The 20,008-nt window shown below is 44.0% G+C and overlaps 2 protein-coding genes across 2 annotated transcripts; both read left to right on the plus strand.

Moving 5' to 3' along the window:
• Window positions 1–2,529: 2,529 nt before the first annotated feature.
• Window positions 2,530–5,128, plus strand: SRGN (serglycin). The gene is made up of 3 exons (XM_050899316.1): window positions 2,530–2,620; window positions 4,453–4,600; window positions 4,785–5,128. Exons 1-3 carry the CDS (start codon window positions 2,530–2,532, stop codon window positions 4,996–4,998), a joined length of 453 nt encoding a protein of 150 aa, XP_050755273.1. The 3' UTR covers window positions 4,999–5,128.
• Window positions 5,129–5,728: 600 nt separating this feature from the next.
• Window positions 5,729–18,321, plus strand: VPS26A (VPS26 retromer complex component A). Its single transcript, XM_050899063.1, has 9 exons — window positions 5,729–5,761; window positions 9,064–9,231; window positions 10,967–11,024; window positions 13,287–13,443; window positions 13,913–14,077; window positions 14,546–14,652; window positions 15,756–15,824; window positions 16,985–17,127; window positions 18,009–18,321. Exons 1-9 carry the CDS (start codon window positions 5,759–5,761, stop codon window positions 18,120–18,122), a joined length of 984 nt encoding a protein of 327 aa, XP_050755020.1. The 5' UTR covers window positions 5,729–5,758; the 3' UTR covers window positions 18,123–18,321.
• Window positions 18,322–20,008: the final 1,687 nt, after the last annotated feature.

A 20,008-nucleotide genomic window follows, 5' to 3' on the forward strand; every position in this document is an offset into this window, starting at 1 on the left:
GTATTATCCTATGAATCTTCCTCGCAGTTTACGGGAGGTAGATTTGAGGTAGCTGACCTAGGTATGGTGACTGTCCTCTCCTCTGTGGATTTATAATATTTGACTTAAAAAAACCCTCTTTCTCTTAAACTCCGATAGTCATGCAATGGCACGTTTCAAGGTTAGCATTCCAATATAGTATAGCTCATGTGCTGTTCTCTGTTTAAAAAAAAGAAAAAGTGTGTTAACTTTCAGCAATTTGTGGCCTCTAGCTCAAGATGAGATTTTGTTATTTGTGCTGATTATTTGCATTTTATATCCTGAGTGGTTTACAGAGAGGTAAATAATCGCACAGTGTTCCTCGGGCATCCCATGACACTCCACAAAGGGCATGCTTTACTCTTAAGACTTGCACATCCCAGATTGCTTCAGATCCAGGTCTCCAGTATCACTTCCACGTTTGTAGGAAGGTGGAAAGCTCTTTCCTTGCCAAGCACAGCGGGGTGCGGGCACCGGTGGAGCGCAGCAGGACAGGAGGAGATGGGCACAGGTTGACGCTCCCCGCAGGCTTCTGGCCCCCATTAGGCAGGTGTACGTGAGACGGGAGAGTGGAAAATTTGCTTTGGTCTTCCCACGGTTATCAATTGTAAAGCAATCTCATTTCCTGAGGCGCACCACTGACACAGAAGAAAATAACAAAATTGTGTGGCAAAACTGCCAGCGCTACAAGTTCCCCCGTCGGCTGATGGTACGAGACAGATAACTCAGCTCCGTGAGATCCCCCTCCAGATACGGGGGTTTTGCAGCTCCCACCTACCCCCGGCGGCTCCCCCCGCTCCTGCAGGATCCCCAGCCCCACACGACCGTGCCCACTGGTGGGCACCGCTCCGGCCGCATCCCGTGGGGCTTCCAGTGCCGGGGTGGAAAAAGCCCTGGGCTGGTGGGAAGGGCAGAAACAGCCAGCGGAGGGGTGCTTTCCCACGTGGGGGGGTTGTTTGTGCACGCTGGAGGGGTGTGGAAGGGGTCGGCGCGTGCCCATGACCAGTGGAAAATGAGAGGTGTTACTGCAGGAACAGTTTCCGCAGCCTTCAGCGGGTGGAGGCTGATCACCTCCCCGCACGCATTCACCCGGCTTCCTATTGATGTTGAGCACCGCCTTAAAAAAAAAAAAAAGAAAAGAAAAAAGAGTTGATGCTAAAAATACAAAGTAGAAAAGAGGAATAACCGCTGCACATGAGTCCTTCCACGCCTGCTTGGTTTGAGTCTCCTATTTTTCCCGTGTCAGAAAACCCCCCATGTGCAGAGGTTCATAATAAATCACATCGATGCTGCATGTGCAGCTCGATCCCTCAGTCTGGCGGTAAATCCCAGCTTGAAGAGGGGAGCTGCTGCAGCAGTCTCCTCTGCCACTCATGGGGTTTTGGTGGAGCGCCGTGCCCCGGGGAAAGTCACCGCTCAGCCCAGATCCCCACCGGGGACCTCTGTGGACTTTCCACCATGTAAAAACAGATTTACCACAGCCAACTTACACTGTCAGCCGCAGCATCATCGAAGGTGCTGGCAGCATGTTAGGCCCACACGTCAGTGCCCCACCGTAACTAAGAAAAACCCCCACCGCTTAGATAACCTTGTTGTTTGTAATTAATTCATAAGTGAACTCAAGCCTGGTTTAATCACAACTAAAAGGCAAGCAAAAGGTATGAGCTAGCTGAAAGGCAGCTTCCAGGTATCTATCTATATAAGGGCTTTCCTGGCTTTCCAGACAGGCTCCTTGCGGAGCCGTATGCTGTCCAAACCCTTTGCCATGCTCCCTGGGGTGCTCGCACCACACGGCGATGATCTGGCCGAGCAAACCCATTGTGCCCTTTCAGAAAGGAGCTGACACATTTCTACCAGAATATATTCTCTAAATTAATACATTTTTTCACTTCTGCTGTGAATATCTAAGATCCTGCTTTCAAAAAAAACCCCCAAACCTGGCATGAGATTCCAGAGATAATTTACTTTTGTGGAAAAAGATTATTTCCCAGTTGGCGAAACTTGTACCGACTGCAAGCAGCTGGCTCCTAGCCTTCCTGGTGGACTGACACGGGCTGGAGGCAGGGAAAATCACTGCCAGTGCCAAGGCAAAAATGCAGTTGACTGAAAGTCAGGGGACATGAAGCGCTGCTTTTTCTCTCCGGAGGAAACAGCAAACGCCCTGGAGCCCTCTGAGCATCGGGCAGGTGTTGGGCGGGATGCACGCCTGGACCACAAGCTGCCGGCAGCACATGCCTTCAGTCGGGATGGTTGGTCCTGGGTTTGCTTTTCTCCTCCGGCAAAACCGGAGACGAAGGCAGCGGGGATTTTTTTTTTTTTGGAGTGATGAAGGCCGGGAGGCCAGAGTGCTGGGCTTTTCTGTACATGTCTCACTCTCGTCAATCAGGAAGTGGTGACGCAGGTTATGGGTTGGGTTTGAGGTTTTGGAAACCTTTTCTAAAAGTCGATCTCCTCGCCCCGTCATATTTCTGAAGTGTGAAGCCGTGGTGAAGGCTGGTGGCGAGCGGGGGGATGCCGGCCAAAATGCAGCTCCTTATCAGATGTAACGGGAGGATTTTCCTGGCTATTTGTTTAATCCTCTTTGTGGGATACACAGCACAAGGTAAAACGGGGCGGTTGTTCTCTCGGTAATCCTCTTTCTGGGCTATGCAGTGTAGGCCGAGTAGGCAGCCTCTGAACTTTTCAAACTGACCTTCTTCTAGGGGTAATGAGATCTACTCAGAAAACCTGTTTTTCTAACATTTCATTTTCTGGAGGGGGAATGGTAAGAAAAGGTGCTTTTTGCAAGTGGAGCATTTCTGTGTCCCTTTCCCAGCCCCTATGAGAAAAAGGCTTCATAAAATATGTTGCTGTATGTGTGTACATTTTCAATCCATATATTTCAATATATAGTTTTTTAACCAGCTCTTTCATAGTGGTCTGGTTACTACTGTTATTCAGTTATGTAGTTACAGACAAAGTATGTAACAGTTCCCATGTCATAACTACTACGGTCTACCGTCTTGGGGGGCAGGAAAGGAAACTAGTTGTAAGTATGAGGAAATTAAACGGTCTATTCGGTACAATATTGCAACAAGCAGTACTAAAACAACTAAAAGGAAATGTTAATTCATGATGACATGTACCCTGTGGATTTGTTTCTTGCGAGAGAGAAGCGCTTTTCAAGCATGTAGAGTATAATTTGTCCCCAAACCAAGGCTGTGACAGTGATAGGCTTTCATTATGTATCTACCACTCGGAGGCTGATCTTTGAGGGATTATGGTCTGCTTTTTGTACGTTGTTTATTTGCAAATTATTCAGCTGCAGTTGTTTATTTTGTTGCCACTGTTATTATTAAAAACCTTCTTAGTAATATGCTAAGAGAAGAAAATAAGTATGAAAAAGGAATATGCTGTAAAAGAAGCAGGAAATGATACCCATGAGGTCTTTTTTCTCTTACAGAAGAGTGTAGGAGGTAGCTGAAAGTCATCCAGTACATTATGGAAATATATAGGGCAATAGAGAAGTGTAATTACAGAAAGATATTCCCAAGAAACCAAGAAAAAATAGATAAAGTGCCAACAGGGGGAGAATGTGCTAGGAGGCTTCAGAACAAATTAATTACATGGGACACAGAGGAAGGACGAAATGCTGCTGTTTTTCTCTTTACTATGTGATCATTATTTTCCCCTTTTGGTATTTTTTGAAGACCCGCTTTTCAGTGACAGCCCTGATCAGGCACCTGGGGCGCACCAGAACTGAAACTGTGGGTTTACGTCACCCTGAGTCGTGTCTAGGAGACGCCTGAACCGTCCCTCCTCCGGCGACTTGCTCCCAGAGCCTATGTAATCCCCAAATCTGCTCCCGCGGCAGGTGGCTCTTGGCACACCTTGAGTTTCCGACCTCCCCACCAAAACTCATCCCATTGAACTCGAAGGGGCTGAGCTGAGGCACGCAAAGCCAAAGCGGAGTCAGCTCTGACCCTCGCTGGAGCCAACAGAGAAAGGGAGGGCGCAGGAGCCAGCTCTCCGCTGGGGTGTCTTGTCCCCAGGAAATTTTGACATACCTCCACCAGCTTCAGGGAGAGCTGCAGGTGGCCGAGCCCGCAGGTTCCCCATGGACGTGCCATGCCCCGAGCTGGGGATGAGCCCTGCTGCGATGTCGGTGCGAGGCAGTGATTTCCCACGGGGTTCCCATTTCTAAGTCCTGTGGACTTCCCGGTGCCGTGTGTGAGATGCACCCGATGTCTCTGATAGCAAAGATGTCACTTAGGATATCGGTAGCCATTTCAAAAAAGTCTTCACGGTTAATTTAGTTTTCAGGAGTGGAGCAATCAGGGCCACACAAATTACTTTCTTCTGCTCCTTTAAGCTTTACTAGGTGCTCATAAAGTTAATAGGTCCCAGTGAATAATGTCCTGGTCCCGGTGAATAACGCACAGCTGATTCGATCAGGTGCTCCGATGCAGAAGGCAAGGTACAAGAGAGTGAGGTGCCGACCTGACGCCTGGTCTGCTAATTGCATCGAAGAGAAGGGGCCCTGGTTTTACACGCCCACCGGCGGAGCCAACAGGATCCTTCCTCCCATGGCAGACCCGTCCCTGTAAGTTCATTTGTCACACGTTTGTCATTAATGCTAGCACCCAAAAACGTCTGGTATTCCTGTCTTGACAGTCCTGTCACAGCGTGGCTCACCCATGGGAACATGAGGCTTCAGTGTGTTCACTTAAGAGATAATAAACAAAATAATAAATTTGGAACAAACTAGCTGCCGCTCTGCGTTTCAGGATGAAGCAATACCAGGAGCTGGGCGACATATTCCCTCTGTCAGATGAGGAGTCCGGCTCTGGGTCCAACGCTGTGGTGGAAGCGGAGCCAGCCTCTGGGTCGGGGCTCGGTGACAGCGACAGCTTCTCTGAGGCGAAGCTGCCTGTCTTCCTAGCGGGCCCGCGAGGCAGCAAGCTGAAGCAAAAGCTAACGGAGGAGGATCTGCTCCTGTAGGGCTGGAGACGTCGGCCTCCTCGTGCCGGCGGCAGCCTCCCTTGCCTTCCGCGCCCCTTCCCCAGTGCCTGAGCCGACACGACAGCCACGAAGCGGTTTTGAACCAACTCGAAATCAATAAAAACTTTCCCTCAAGATCTTTATTGCTTTCACTCACTGAAAAAAATCTTTGTTCGATCTGAACTCGCTCTTTGCTTTTTGCGGGCGGGGCAGCCATCCCAATTGGGGGAAAACGGGTTTCGGTGGCCCTGCCTGATCTGCGTGGACGCTATCGTGCTCCAGGGGTAATAAATTAAAAACCTTTGCGTGGGGGCAGCCGCCTGCACTTTTACAAAACTCAGCTAATCACGTAAAATCCGCCCGAGCGGCCGCCCCGCACCTGCCTTGCTCGTGTTTCCCTGAAAAGCACCAAATCTTGCAAAAAAACGTTCTGGGACCACAACCGTTACTTCCTGTCAGCGACTCCCCCACCCCACCCGCGCCGCCGCCCGGCCGCTAGGCGGCGCCATCCCGCCGCGCCGCGCATGCGCCGCCACCGCCTCGACCCCGCCCGCCCCCGAGCCGGCCCTCGGCGGGGACGGAGCGGGCGGCGGCGGCGGCGGGAAGGCGGAGGGAGGGGGGGGGGGGGGGGGAGAGGCGGTCACGTGCGGCGGGGGGGCGTGGCGTGGCGGGCTGTAAGGTCACATGACAGGGGCGCGGGCCGGAGCGGCTGGTGCTGGTGGCGCGCGGGGCGGGAGTCGGCCGCGGAGGGGCACGCACCATGGTGAGTGCGGGAGGGGCGGCCGTTACCGCGCCGTTACCCGCCAACCGCCGCTCCGCGCGCGCCCGCTGCCTGCGGCGGTGGCCTGGGCTGGGCTGGGCTGGGCCGGGCCGGGCGGTACCTCCCTCTCCCCCTTCCTCCCTTCCCCCCCCTACCTGTGGCTCCGGGCTGTGCGTGAGGAGAGCCGCCCCGCCGGGCGCGGTTTGCCCTGCGGTGCCGCCGGTTGTCCCTTCCCTCGCCTCTGGCCCGGTCCGCGGAGCGCCCGGTAACCCGCCCCCCCCCCTCCTCGCCCCCCCCCCGGCCTGGCCGCCCCCTCCCAGGCCTGCGTCATGCGGCCGCGCTGCTCCCCGCCGCCCGCCTCGCCCCGAGCTGCGCCCGGGCCTGGCGGCGGGTGGGGTCGCCCCGGGGAGGGAGGCGGTGGCGGCCTCCCCGCGGAGCCGCTGCTGTGCGGGGCGGGCTCGGGGGAGAGCTGGCATAACGGCAGGGGCCGAGATGGCGAGAAACAAAGGTTTGGGGTGTTTTTAATATAATTTATGGATTAAGGCTTGGGATGTTCCCCTGCTTCTCCTCCGTGCGCACGTGCCCTCGCCGATACGGGGTTTAGTCATGAAACTCGGCTTCCATTTTTTCTACACCGCTGCTGTCGGGGAGGCTTTGGGGAAAATGCGTGTGATAGTCCTGGAAACATCAGTAAATCTTTCAGCAGTCCCGTAAGGCAGAGCTTAAAATGATAGCAGTTGGTAGTAATCCTTCAGGGCTGGTGAAATAGCGGCCACTTTGTGCTTAGCAGGCTTGGCCTAGGCACAGTGCTTGGTGTGCTGTGATGTATAGATTTAAAAAAATATATGTTTTAAAGAATCAGCTAGATCAATACACTCTGGGTTTCTGAAGTGTGTGGGTTCCTTAACTTCTGTCTCTATCTCTGTTGGACATGCAAAAGCTTTTTAGGGCTCTGTGTGAAGCTGAGGCTGGGATTTCTGCACCGTTTATCAGCTGCTGGGAGTCCTACAAGTCCTTTAGTACAGCTATAACACATAAGGACTGAATGCAGATTGATTTTGGTCCTGATGTAGCAAAATCTTCAGCGTCTGTCTTTTGCATGAAATCAAGAACATAGCCTAGTGTTTGGCCAGCTTCTGAAGACCTTAGTTCTCTGTCTTCATTTTCTTAAGCTGTAACATAATAAGCCATATGATGGCTTCTTAAAATACTTCTTGTTTTGCATAGTTTCCCTGCAGCAGTATCTTCGATAGCAACTGGAGGAGATACCAGCTGTTGATTTCTTTATTCCATATGTTCTTGTCCTCTCTGGATGATCATGGCTAATCTCTAAGGGGTACAGTTGAAATATTCATACGCAGTGTTTTGAGAAGTGATGTGTTACCAGTGTTAGGTCTGGCTGACTGTTTTAAATGATGGTACAGCTTCATAATTTGGAAGGTACTGTGAAAACATCTTGTATAATGTTTACTTGAAGGTAATGTGCTTCCTTGTTTAATTGGGGGGGGAAAAGTATAAGGCTAATCTGGAAAATGAATACACCTTCTAAGGAAAAAATATGGGCATGCTCAAAAGTAACTTATGTAACAGTTTAAAGTAGTCTAAAGATTTGGAATTCTTGTTGAAACTTTCTTCTTTCTCTCTTGCCCTTCCCCAGGAGCCAAAAATCAAGAATGGTTCTAGTGTGGAGTCATTTAAAAAAAAAATCTTGTTTCAACAGTTAATGTGAATATATGCTTGGCAGAGACTTGGAAGACAGTTTGGTCATACATTTGACTGCCTTGTTGGTCATCTGCTTCTGCTTTCCTCTGAGAATGTGAAGTAGATATAACTAGGTTTCAGTTAGAGTTGTATACGTCTTTGTGGATTGAACTAGGGCCACTTGCTATCTGAACAAATACAAAGTCAGTTTAGTCTTGTGTAAATCGCTGTTTTATAGCTCAAGCTTGCACCATGTCTTTGCTTGACTTGTAGGGGTAAGCAAAAAGTCACTCAGTGTTCCTACTGCTAAGCAATAGCATTCAGATCAAACTTTCTTCCAGACTTTTTGTTATTAATGCTACATTTCAAACTTCAGGTCCCCAGAACGTCTTGAAATGTGTTCTTACTCAATTTTTAATATTAAATTGGTGAAGTGAGAATGACTGTTTCATGTATACCAAATTCATCTAGTTGAAGCGGATGCTCTCGTTGAGAACATAGTGTAATTTCTCCAAAAAAAACCCCCAAATCACGCTGAATTAGTGAAGTGTTGTCTGCTTTAGTACATCAAAGCAGATTAGTGCCTAATTCTTAGGAGAAAATGTTGGCTTTTGTACTAATCTTGTTGAGTTTCCCATAGAGCCACTAATATGTTTTGCAGCTGCTTGTAAGAAATATTTGTGCAACGTCAAAGGATGAGCTCTCCCAGTTCCTTGTGTTTGGTGCTGGTCAAAAGTTTGTGCCTAGGGAATGCTGTTGTAAGGTGAGGATAAACATTTGATACTCCTAATGGATTGGTGCCTGGAGCAGTATTACGGGTAAACTTGTAACATCCACTCTATTTGATGGCAGAGTTGTGTAGCTAAGGTAGATTGTATGAAGAACCACTGGCTCTTGAACCTGCTAGTGCTCTCTTCGTTTGCTAAGAGAACTACGGGGCGTAGGAAGAGGCAGCAAATAAGTCCCTATTCCCCTTCACCAACCAGGGGGATGCTTTAGGCCTTGTATTATGTCCCCTCTTGTTTCTTTTCACCCTACTTTGCTTTGTGATTCCTTTGTTATATATAAAACAGCAGTACCTTGTTACTGCTGTTTATGCTGTAAGTTATAGTGGATATAAAGCAATACGTAGTTTTTTTGGCACAATATCTCAAATCCTAAACCAGATGGGATAAATTTGTTAAAAAGATTTTTTTTTTGAAGTGTGGTTTAAAAATTATTAATTTTTTTAAAGGGAAATCAGCGATTGGAAACTTTGCAGTGACAGAAGCTGAAGTAGTGTTTGCAACAGTAATGTGTTAAGTATTTCTTAGTATTTTAGTGTAGTGGTAGTAATAGTGGTAATTATGCTGTATACTTTTTTATAAACATTGTATTTTGTAAGAGCTGTCGCTGCTTGTTACTGACCTGATTTCAATTATTTGCTAGATGAACAACTGGCTTTTGTCATTGCTATTTCTTGGGTCTCTAATACATAATGGCTTTGTAACTTCATGGGAGCACAAATGTTTTTGCCCAATGTATAGTGTACAGCTGCAAGTAAATACCACATTTAAAATGGAGTGTCCACTGTGTAGTAACTTACCTAATTCTTGTTATTCCAGAGTTTTCTTGGAGGCTTTTTCGGTCCTGTTTGTGAGATTGATGTTATTCTTAATGATGCTGAAACACGAAAAACAGCAGAAATTAAAACAGAAGACGGTAAAGTAGAAAAGCATTTTCTCTTCTATGATGGAGAATCTGTTTCAGGAAAGGTAAATTTTTTTTTTAAAGTGACTATTAATTACTGTACTGATTCTGGCATGCAACTGCATATAGGAAGGTAAATGAAAAACTGATATAAGCAAGAGCTGCAATTTCAGCTTGTGTTGTTATTCGAAGAGGAAACTGTTTTCCTATACATGGTCTTTTTAAGCATAGTCGTTCAGGCAACTGATAAAACTGAATGTTTTGAATAGTAGCTGTTTATTTGTTTCCAGTCATCTTGTATTTATGAATAAGGTTTTTGTGCAACTGTGTGCAATCCTATCATTGCTTCTGACAAGAAAACAATTCAAAACTGGATCCCCTTGCTTCCCCTTCCCCTTGAACTCCAAAATCCACAACCTAACGTGTAACAGTAATTTTTGGCTGGCGCAGCCAACCTGCTTTGCATACCCTGAAGCTAAGCCTTGTGTTTCGTGCCCTGAAGTGGTTTCTGGAATTGCATCAGAGGAGCAACATATGAAGTTCAGCTGGCTGCTGAGTCAACAAGAGTTTTTCTTGTTGGAAAAACAAAAAAATGAAGTTGAGATTGCCAGAGGGATTTCTCTACTTTCAGTATTGCACCTAGGAACTCCTTGCCATCACTCTGGTTTTACTGGAGCTGTTCTCAATCTCTGAATATTTCTGTTATGATTCACTTTTCCTCCAGAAAACTTGAGCCAGGTATTGGGTTCTGAGATTGACTTCTAAATACCTACTTTGATCTTGACTTGCCTGTTGTCACTGGGCATCTTCCTGCTCTTAAGATATCTTTCTGTGCTAAGATCTTGGTTCTGTAGAAAGATCCTTTCAGGGATGTGAAACTCTCACAAGATGGGCCTCAAACTCAGGAAACTGAGGGAGCTAGCTTTCATACGTTCGCTGGCCTGAGCGTTTCTTGCTTGTGTCAGTGACGCCTGAGAGGTGCCTGATGAGTTTTGGCTAACACAAGCACAATGGGATGAGGAGGTCTGGAAGACCAGTAATTTATTGGACAAATTCCCTCTACCTCCCTCCTCCTTTTCACCACACAGATAGATTATACAAGTGGTTTACTTCCTACTCAGATATCGATGATGTACTGGATTTTAAGGTACAGGAATTTCTCTGGTCATCACTACCTCGTAAGAAAACATTATCTATGCTTAATATTTACATGTTTCCATAGAAGGTAGCCTTATGGAATCTTTTCTTGTGAGGTGAGGTCTGTTTGAGAAATTCACAAATGAAGATCTTGATAGTAGGTTTCATTATCTGTTATTTTTCATTGACTTCTCTAACACCAATACTTAGCTATCTGCTGAGGAAGGGACTTAAGTTCACTTGACTTGAAAGGAATGCATCTCATGGCAGTTCTTTTTTGGACTTCCCAATGTGACTGTCAGAAGATGCTTTGAAGCTCTCTGCCTTCAAAGATGGCAAGAGGGTCACGACTGGCTTATGTGAACTCAGCTTAAGCTCCGGCTTGGATTCTTAATTTTGGGACTTGAAAGTTTCATGCTTAGTTATTAAATTCAGTCTTGTGGATGATTAGATTTTTCTTAAATGCTTTAGTGGTGCCTTGATAATGCTTAATTTCATAATCAGCTGTTTGATTTAGTTGCCTTCAAGCTCAGGTAGCACTGTTAAGAAGAGGTCTCAGTTTTCATAGGCATGTAGTAATATGTTTTCCTTTTTACTGAGATCATGTATTAGAGTGAAAGTGTTGAAAAAAATTTAACTGGTGGGTTTTTTTTGCCTTGGTAGGTGAACGTCTCCATTAAGCCGCATGGGAAGAGACTAGAGCACCAAGGAATTAGAATTGAGTTTGTAGGACAAATCGGTGAGTTTAAGCTATAAAGAGGATGTTAGGTGCATGTGGTTTATGGAACTTAGCCAAACTGCTGACAGTTACAAGTGCCCAAACATCGCAACCTGATCGGGTTAGTGGATGACAAGTGCCAAAGGAAGATTATATCCTCCTTATTTTAGTGCAAGTGATGTACTAATTTGTGCTAGTCAGAAAGTTGTTTGGAGGGAAGATATGTACATGTGAGGGAGAACTGGGATGGTGAGTATTCCATCTGTCGCAGACTAGTTAAAAGCTTGATTAAGAACCACTAGAGATTTCTGAAAACTAAACTTGTGACCTTTAATTCTGGCTCTGAAAGAGAAGAGGCATAGAAAAGAAATGATGGGGCAGCCTATACCAAAATACTTCTAAAAATTCTTTGGTGGTTGGTTTTCTAAAACCTAGTTTTATACTGTTAACATAAACCAGTACTGGCGCTTCAGCTGTTCTCTCTGCTTTTTAGCAAGATAATATCGTATTGACATTAAAAATTTAATTTGCTTATAACTGTATCTAAGTCTGGTTAGAGTTGAACTATGAAGGATCTTGATCGTGTCTAACTTCTTGCCAGTCAAGGTAATCTCTCTGCACCCTTCGGCTGATGCTAAAATTCCTTCCCTCTCTGTTAGAGGGCTGTTTGCATTATTGTCCCCCTTGGAAGTAATTCTTCAAGTTTCAGCCTAATACAATTGACTTTGATTGGAATTTCACAAATTCTCTATTTCTGATCAGTCAGTAGGCTCCAGTATCCTGTGTCTGGACTGTTATGTAGCAGATGTGACTGAGTTCTGACACCTGCTGCTTTATGCTTTGAGGTTTTGATCAGTGGGGCTGTAAAAGCAAACTTTCAGAATAAAGCAGCAGTGTGATGGGAATGAGGCATTTAGAGGCAGGGAAAAAAATAGAGGTCACGTATGTCAGCTTCATTTAGTCAGTTGTCTTCTAGTAGCTGTACAGGCTGTTCTTCATCTACTCTGATGTATACATTGTATTCTCTAAATGACTTTCGTTTGGTGTAGTGTTTCTTGAATTGTGTGTGTTTCTGGGACTTTCTGTTGTGCTACCATTTAGAAGTTCTCAGTTACACAGAAGTGGTTTAAGCTACTGCTTTTTGTACTTGTACATGTTTTCTTGCATCCTTTCAAGTTTTAATATAGTAATACAAACAGCATCCCAATAGTGTGATCTATCTCTGCACTACTTGGAGACTAGCTCCAGCTGCATGTCAAAGACTTGTTTTTAAAGCAGCTCTTCAGAGTGCAACTTTTCTGACTGGCACAAAAAGTATTGGATGTGCAACAGTAAATAAACTTTGTATTATATAAATGCTTGTCATAGCAAACAAAGTACACCCTACATAATTTGTAGTGATATTAGAAAATAAGCAGTTACTAGTTAGTGTCAGTTTCTACCAAATTGGCAATGATAAACTGGAGTTGGTGTGTTTAGTTCATTTATTCTCTTCTGAAAAACTTCAGTCTGTCTAAAACCAACTACCACTGATGTTGTTAGCTGATATTTTCAGTTGTGAATTGTAGAGAAGCTTGTTTTTATATACTAAAGTGTTTGGATTTTTTTATGGTAATGTTAATTTTTTTCTAACTTTCTAAGTTTTTATCTCAGTGAGATTTGCATGACATAGATCTAGGGATGAATAATAATGACACTGGTCTGGGGACAGGAAAGGCTGTTGCTGTGAAACTGGTGTGTCTATGCTTATGTATTAAGAACTTGTTTCCAAATGACTGACTTAGACCAGTGGTCATAATAAGCCATTTGATTTTAGACTAGTAGTAATAATAAACCATTTGATAGGTGGTGTTAGTCTGCGGGAGACCAGTTGGGATCACTGGCCTGTCCTAAATGAGCCAGTCTTGATGTTGCTTAGGTTTTGTCCCTTCAGCAATAAATGCTGGAAGCCAAAATCGGGCAATGCTAATTACAGAGAATGCAAGGCAAGAAGTACTTATTAAAGCTAGCTAAACTGTCATTAAAAAAAGATGCCGTGCTAGTGAAGCTCCAAATATGTGTTCTGTTCATTGCAGTTAGCTCTTTAGGAATGCTTACTGTAGGTTGCTGAAACTGAAGATAACTTTGAAAAACTGGATAAAATATTTGGTCAAATACGTGTAACTTAAATCAAATTAATGGCTTCTGTTGTTCTCTCCCACCTGCTCCTGCCAAATTAGAGACAGTTTCGTTTGCTAAAAATAAACACTGAAACATGTTTTCCTTTAACTTCCTCAACTTTAGAACTCTTCAATGACAAAAGCAATACCCATGAATTTGTAAACTTAGTGAAAGAACTGGCCTTACCCGGAGAACTGACCCAAAGCAGAAGCTATGACTTTGAATTCATGCAGGTTGAAAAGCCATACGAATCCTACATTGGTGCCAACGTCAGACTGAGGTTTGTAACTGTTAAGCATTCTCTCCTCTCCTCCCCTGCAGAAAATTCATAATTTAGCAATTATGCTGCCCACTCCCCCGGCTTCCTCCTTTGGGATTTCAAATCAGACATGTAACAGCCAGTAGCTAGTGTGCCTTGATTGGAGTTGTTGAGATTGTTTTATAATGTAGCCTTTTCTACTTCATTTGGAATTGCTCAGTGTTGTTTGTATAGGTAAAATTCTTTCAGTTGAATCAAGTGAAGGCAGTCCATGTCTCTCCTTTAAAAAAAACCAAACACAACCAAACCAGACACCCCCACATTTCTACCTATAAGTGTTTTGTCTTGTATTTTGGTGTGTGATTCTTTTCTGCTTAGTCTTACGAGAATGTACTCTTGTCTTTCAAAGAATACCTGTACTTCAGAACATAAGGGCTTTTACGTAGGCAATTCTGAATAATTATGGCTAACTTGGGGGCTTTCTTCCTAGGTATTTTCTAAAAGTGACAATAGTGAGACGGCTGTCAGACTTGGTGAAAGAATATGATCTGATTGTTCACCAACTTGCTACGTACCCAGATGTAAACAACTCCATTAAAATGGAAGTAGGCATTGAAGACTGTCTTCATATAGAGTTTGAATACAACAAGTCAAAGTAAGTGTCACTTAGAACAAAACACGTTCAAGTAAATATCTCGGGATAAAAGGGTAGAGTATGTAATATTTGATGAACAACCTTGGCATCTGGAGACTTAAAATGTAAAGCAACATTTTCAATGATTATTGTGTTGAGATGTTTGGTTGCTAATTACACAACGGCCTTTTTTGAGGAATGCTTGTCTGTTCTGCCTTCAGTACTAATAGGAAGGTCACTAGCAAATATTTAAGACTTGATTTCTGCATTTATGCTTTTTCAATATAACTGTAGTACTTCCTTTACTAATACTGCAATGATGGAAAGGTGCTAATTGCACTGGTCTGGCTGAGATGCTTAGCTCAGTGGGGAAGTAAGCTCTAAGTAGTTAACAGGCAGATAAGGTGACTGCCTGTATAACTTGTATTCGGGAAGGTGTAAAAGTTGTGTTTATTGTTTAATGAAAACCCCCATTCTGTTCTTTTAAAGGTATCACTTAAAGGATGTGATTGTTGGAAAAATTTATTTCCTCTTAGTGAGAATAAAAATTCAGCACATGGAGTTGCAGCTGATCAAAAAGGAGATTACTGGAATTGGTAAGAGAAACAAAGTCCAAAAGAAATGGCAGCTTGTATGCCGGTTGAGCCTTATGCAGACCTGGAGAGTGAAGTCAATAGTTGCAGCTTTGGCTAAACTAATGCTCCATGTGCTTCTTTCTCACTGATGTTTGACTACCATTTGCATTTTGTGCTTTGATAATCATACTTAGTAGTCAACATTGTCAGTCTGTAGCATTGTTCTGGGATTGTGACTGTTGGGCTAGCTTCACAAACATGAACCCTTGTAAATGGAATTTGGGCATAAATATGCAGCAGCTTAATCAGCCTTGATAGATAATGAACAAGGGAAAAGGTGTAAAATGCATCCTGAAGACCCCCTTGCCTGTACAGAGATTAGCTGGTAAAGTGGGCTTGGTAAAGATTAGCATGAATCTCTCGTGTTCTAGGCATGTGTCACTTTCAGTCAACCTAAAACTGATATGATGGAAATATCAAGAGGCTTTGAAGCAGAAACAGCTTGATTATTGCAGATCAGGCTTGTACACCGTGGAACTAGGAAAGCAGTAAGAGGAGAGGCTGTGGCTCATGACTTCCTTCCCCAGTGGCTGGGGCCCTAGTGAGCTGCTTGTGTGGAGCATGAGAAAGCTTCCATAGCAGTAGAGGAAGGGCAGAAAGCTCTACTTTATTGTTGGCTTCTGTGGCTAAATGAGGTACTCTGGTTTCTTCATTCTAGGCTCTGGAGAAAGGTGGCTCTTGTGCTGGGTGATAACTCTTCGGGTTTCTAGTCTGATCATGGCCTAGCAGTATCAGTCGCTAGCAGTGCCCACCAAACAGAACTTTCACAAGTCCTACCCTGCATGCTTGTCCGTTATTTAAAGCCTGCATACCCAGGGCTCCTTTGAAGCACTGGCTACTGCCTCTTCTGTGTCAGCATGGGGAGGAGAGAGTAAGAAATAGATGCTCTGCCTGGGAGAGGGTTTTGCTTGCTTTAGCTGCCTGTAACTCACATGCAAGACAAAGGCAAAAAATGCACTGTTGTGTAATTTAAATACTGCAGAGTAGAAATTGCTGTGATAAAGCTTTGTAAAAGCTTTTTAAAACTGCAGCGTTGTTCTCACAGTGAACACTTGTTTTACCAGGACCCAGTACCACAACAGAGACTGAAACCATTGCAAAGTATGAAATAATGGATGGTGCACCAGTTAAAGGTAAATAACTGTGCTTGTTTTAGAGTAAGCATTTTGACTTATAACTGTATTTTTAAAAAAAAATCTGGAGGAGAAGAGATGACTTGTACAAATTTTTCTTGGAGAAACCATACTTCTACTTAGGTTGCTGAAATGATAGTGGATTTTTCTGTTCAAAGCAGACATTTTTATTGACTTTAGGGTATTTCACTTGGGATCCTAGTAATTCTTACTCTTATTTACCATTGGAAATTCTATGACTGATCCTTTTATCACTTTGGTTCAAACCTGACTCCATGGTGTAGACCAGCTCGAGAGAGTTCAAGATAGTGATCCTTTTCTCTTACCTGGTGTCGTGGTTTAACCCCAGCCACCAACTGAGCACCACGCAGCTGCTCACCCCTCCCACCTCCCAGTGGGATGGGGAGGAGGATTGGGGAAAAAAGGGTAAAACTCATGGGTTGAGATAAGAGCAGTTTAATAACTAAAGTAAAATAAAATATAATACTAACAACAACAATAATAATAAAAATATAATAATAATAGTAATGAAAAGGAGTATAACAAAAAAGAGATAAATAAAACCCAAGAAAAGACAGGTGATGCACAATGCAGTTGCTCACCACCTGCTGACTGATGCCCCAGCAGCAATCGGTCCCTCCCGGCCAAGTCCAAGTTTATATACTGAGCATGATGTTCTATGGTATGGAATATCCCTTTGGCTAGTTGGGGTCAGCTGCCCTGGCCATGCTCCCTCCCAGCTTCTTGCACACCTCCTTGCTGGCAGAGCATGGGAAACTGAAAAATCCTTAATTTAGGATAAGCGCTACTTAGCAACAACTAAAACATCAGAGTGTTATCAACATTATTCTCACACTAAATCCCAAACACAGCACTGTACCAGCTACTAAGAAGAAAATTAACTCTGTCCCAGCCGAAACCAGGGCACCTGGCTACCATGCTTCCACTGAGAAAGTGTTCCCACTTTTGATTTCACACTTGCCTCTGTGCTTAGTGTTATGTTTGTGATGTGTTTTGGTCTGGTTTGTTTTTTTTTTTTCTTCAACCAAGGAAGGGTCACAGACAGTGCTTGGGAAACTGCCTTTATTTTGCATGTCTTCTGAAACTGCATTAATGACATCTGGTTTTAAGGAACTAATTGAAACTCTTTCTTTTTTAAGGTGAATCGATTCCTATAAGACTGTTCTTAGCAGGCTATGACCCAACTCCAACAATGAGGGATGTGAACAAAAAATTTTCAGTGAGGTACTTCTTAAATCTAGTGCTTGTGGATGAAGAAGACAGACGATACTTCAAACAGCAGGTATGGTCTATAGGAATCTTGTTGCAGAACTATGTGGGCTGTTGTACATGCTGCTTTGAATGTTCAGCACATTAGAAGCCACCTGTGCTTCATGTATGGCATAAGCGTTTCTGCTGGCGAGTGTATTGGCAGCTGTATAGAAAATGTTAGCTTGCAAAAAGGAGCCAAGGGGGATGATGGATACTATTTCAGCAAGGATACGATGCTCAGTGCTACAGAACAACCTTGCATTGTGAATATCCAGACAAAACACTTTGTGAGTAAAATGAGCTACAGGTGCATTTGTTTGCTTGCTTTCTTAAACTACTGCAGATAGATTTCCCCTCGCAGCATTAGCCTAGGTTCAAAATTGCAATAAGGGCTAAGACATTTGACTGAAAACGTAACACAAATTGAGGTCATGATGAGGCAAGGAGTAGCGAGAAGGGCCACTGGAATGAAGCTGTGTGGATTAGATCAGAATCTTCCTTTTAAAGAATAGACAAGGCAGTATAATTAAACATGGAAAACAAAAGGTAACTGGAGCATACAGTGGCTATGATGGGCTTTGGATTTTGAGAAAAGGAGGAAGAAAAACTTCTTGAACCCTTTAATACTGTCAGAGTTGGGAGTCGGATTGTTAAGAGGTGACTGCTCAAGATTGATAAAGGTAAGTGTTCAGGCAGTAACTAAATATGTAAACTTAATTGTGTCATCTTCCTGTTACTTTCCGTATGTACTGCACTGTTCTGTAAGTAATGGGGATGCAGAGTTTTTTGTGGTGTGGGATTTTTTGTTTTGTTTTTTTTCCAAAAGTCTTTGCCTATCAGGAGCTTAAGATACTTGATGCTGCTGGCTTAATGGTAAATGGTGGTTTCAAAAGTGTTTGCGTCCTCAAATAGGAAATAATTTTATGGAGAAAAGCTCCTGAGAAGCTGAGGAAACAACGAACAAACTTTCACCAGCGATTTGAATCTCCAGAATCACAAGCATCTGCTGAGCAACCTGAAATGTGAACTGGTATAAGGTGAAAAACTTTGCGATGCTTCAGCAGGTTAAAGATGGCAGCAGCCTGTGGGAAAAGAAGGCCAAAATTCCCATTACAACTGTCTTCCTTCATCTTGCAGTGCTGCATTTACCATACTACTAAAGCGTTCTTCAGTTAAACATTCAAGTATGTATATACATTTAAAATAAAGTGCTTTCTCAAACACTGGAACTTTCTTAAGCTACTATTTTATACTGCACATTTATTTCATAATGTTATATGCACTTGGATATGCATAAGCTTAAATCTAGTTATTTCCATGCATGGTAGGCTGGTTTATTTGATTTTTGCTGATCACCTGTACAGTGTAGGCTAAAGCATTTCCCTTCTCTCATGTTGTTTATTGCATGTTTCTTTCCAATGTTGCTTATTTGCATTTTTGTTTTGAAACTACAGTAAGACACAATCGACTAAATCACACTAAAAATCGAGGTTTACGGTGGATTTGTCCTAAGACTTCTAATTACTATGCTAGACAGGGTTTAACTGAAACTGCATGTATATGCACTATGACTGTGATAACTGTGGAGCCTTCAGACACCTTACCAAGGTTTTTAAGAAGCTTTGAATCTGTCGGTGGCAAGAATGTTAGGAAGCATCTTTGCCCTCCCTCCCCCAATTCTCTCTCTACCATACTTCCCTAAGCCTTTCATGTGAGTCACTCCTGACTTTTGGGGGTTCGTTGCCCAGTAACTAGTGACTGTAGAGATGTGGTCATGATTTCACCTTCAGGTGGTGAGCAGGTAAAGTATTTCAACATAATTATCTCTTCATGATGAAAAAAATGCTGGTAACATTTGATTATTTTGCAAATACATGAAACTACGTGGTTCCTCCTGGCTTCATGCTTCCAGTGTCTTCACAGTCTGTCTCCTCACTGTCCTGACGGGAGAGGCAAAACGTCCTCAAAGGACATGTCCTCCTCCGAGTCCATCTGGGCCTGTTGTGAGGGCAAACAAGCTTTTTGTGGTCTTCTGGAAAGGTATTTTGAAGCCAGGCAAGCCTTAAAACTGTTCGAAGCTTGTCTGGCACAGCAGATCATTTGTCTTAATCATCTCGTATGCATTTAGTGTTTGAAGAAATAGCTTAAAGGAGTTAGCCTTCACCTATTCACAACTGAGCATGTAGTCTGTTATCAGACGTGTGGCTTGGGCATAAAACGAAGCCTGCTGTGTGGAAGGCTACTTGCGCTTGTAGTTCACTTGGCCTTTAAACCAAGACTTCTCAACTCTGGTGCAAGTGTCATTGGTAACCTTACTTTATGAGTAAGTAGATAATCGAATTACATTTCTGTAAGAACTGTTTTATTACTGTGGCACTTTGATAAAGCAGACAAAGACTCTGTGTACTTTACGCTAGGGTACTTCTAACGTGGATATCTTTGAACGAGAGCAAATTTAACTCCCTCATGTAAGTGCCTGTTCAGAAATTTAAAGAATAAAGTAAAAAGCCAAATATTTTCATGGTCACTTGCATGTTGTAATCTGGAGATGATTCCAAGAGATTTTGAAAACTTGATTGTATTTAACCAGCCTCAGATTGTGCAACCATGTATAATAAACGGGAAACATACTGAGCTGCTATTTGAATTATTAAAACAGCTGTATTCTCACTAACATCTGGGTCGTCTTTGTTGATTGGCTCTGCCCTTTACCGCCGCAGCGCGTGTTGCTTCTAGGACCCCCGTTAGCGAGCGCCGCCGGCAGCCGAGGGACGGAGGTGCCCGGCCGTGGCGGGGCCTCTGACGCCGTTTCCGCCTTGTAGCACCGCGGCCCGTGCCGGTCCTGCAGGCCGTCGGTATGAGGGCGGTGCTGCGCATGCGCAGCGGGGTTCCGTCGGTCGCTGCGCGATGAC

Source organism: Gymnogyps californianus, chromosome 6 (assembly GCF_018139145.2).
Source record: "Gymnogyps californianus isolate 813 chromosome 6, ASM1813914v2, whole genome shotgun sequence".
Lineage (NCBI taxonomy): Eukaryota > Metazoa > Chordata > Aves > Accipitriformes > Cathartidae > Gymnogyps > Gymnogyps californianus.

Bases quoted from the DNA above. Each gene is read 5' to 3' on its own strand.
- SRGN (XM_050899316.1), top strand. From the start codon at position 2,530: ATGCCGGCCAAAATGCAGCTCCTTATCAGATGTAACGGGAGGATTTTC. The intron at 2,621-4,452 runs GTAAAACGGGGC...TGATTCGATCAG, and splicing joins TGTGGGATACACAGCACAAG to GTGCTCCGATGCAGAAGGCA. The intron at 4,601-4,784 runs GTAAGTTCATTT...TCTGCGTTTCAG, and splicing joins CCCATGGCAGACCCGTCCCT to GATGAAGCAATACCAGGAGC.
- VPS26A (XM_050899063.1), top strand. The intron at 13,444-13,912 runs GTTTGTAACTGT...CTTTCTTCCTAG, and splicing joins GGTGCCAACGTCAGACTGAG to GTATTTTCTAAAAGTGACAA. The intron at 14,653-15,755 runs GTAAGAGAAACA...TTGTTTTACCAG, and splicing joins AAAGGAGATTACTGGAATTG to GACCCAGTACCACAACAGAG.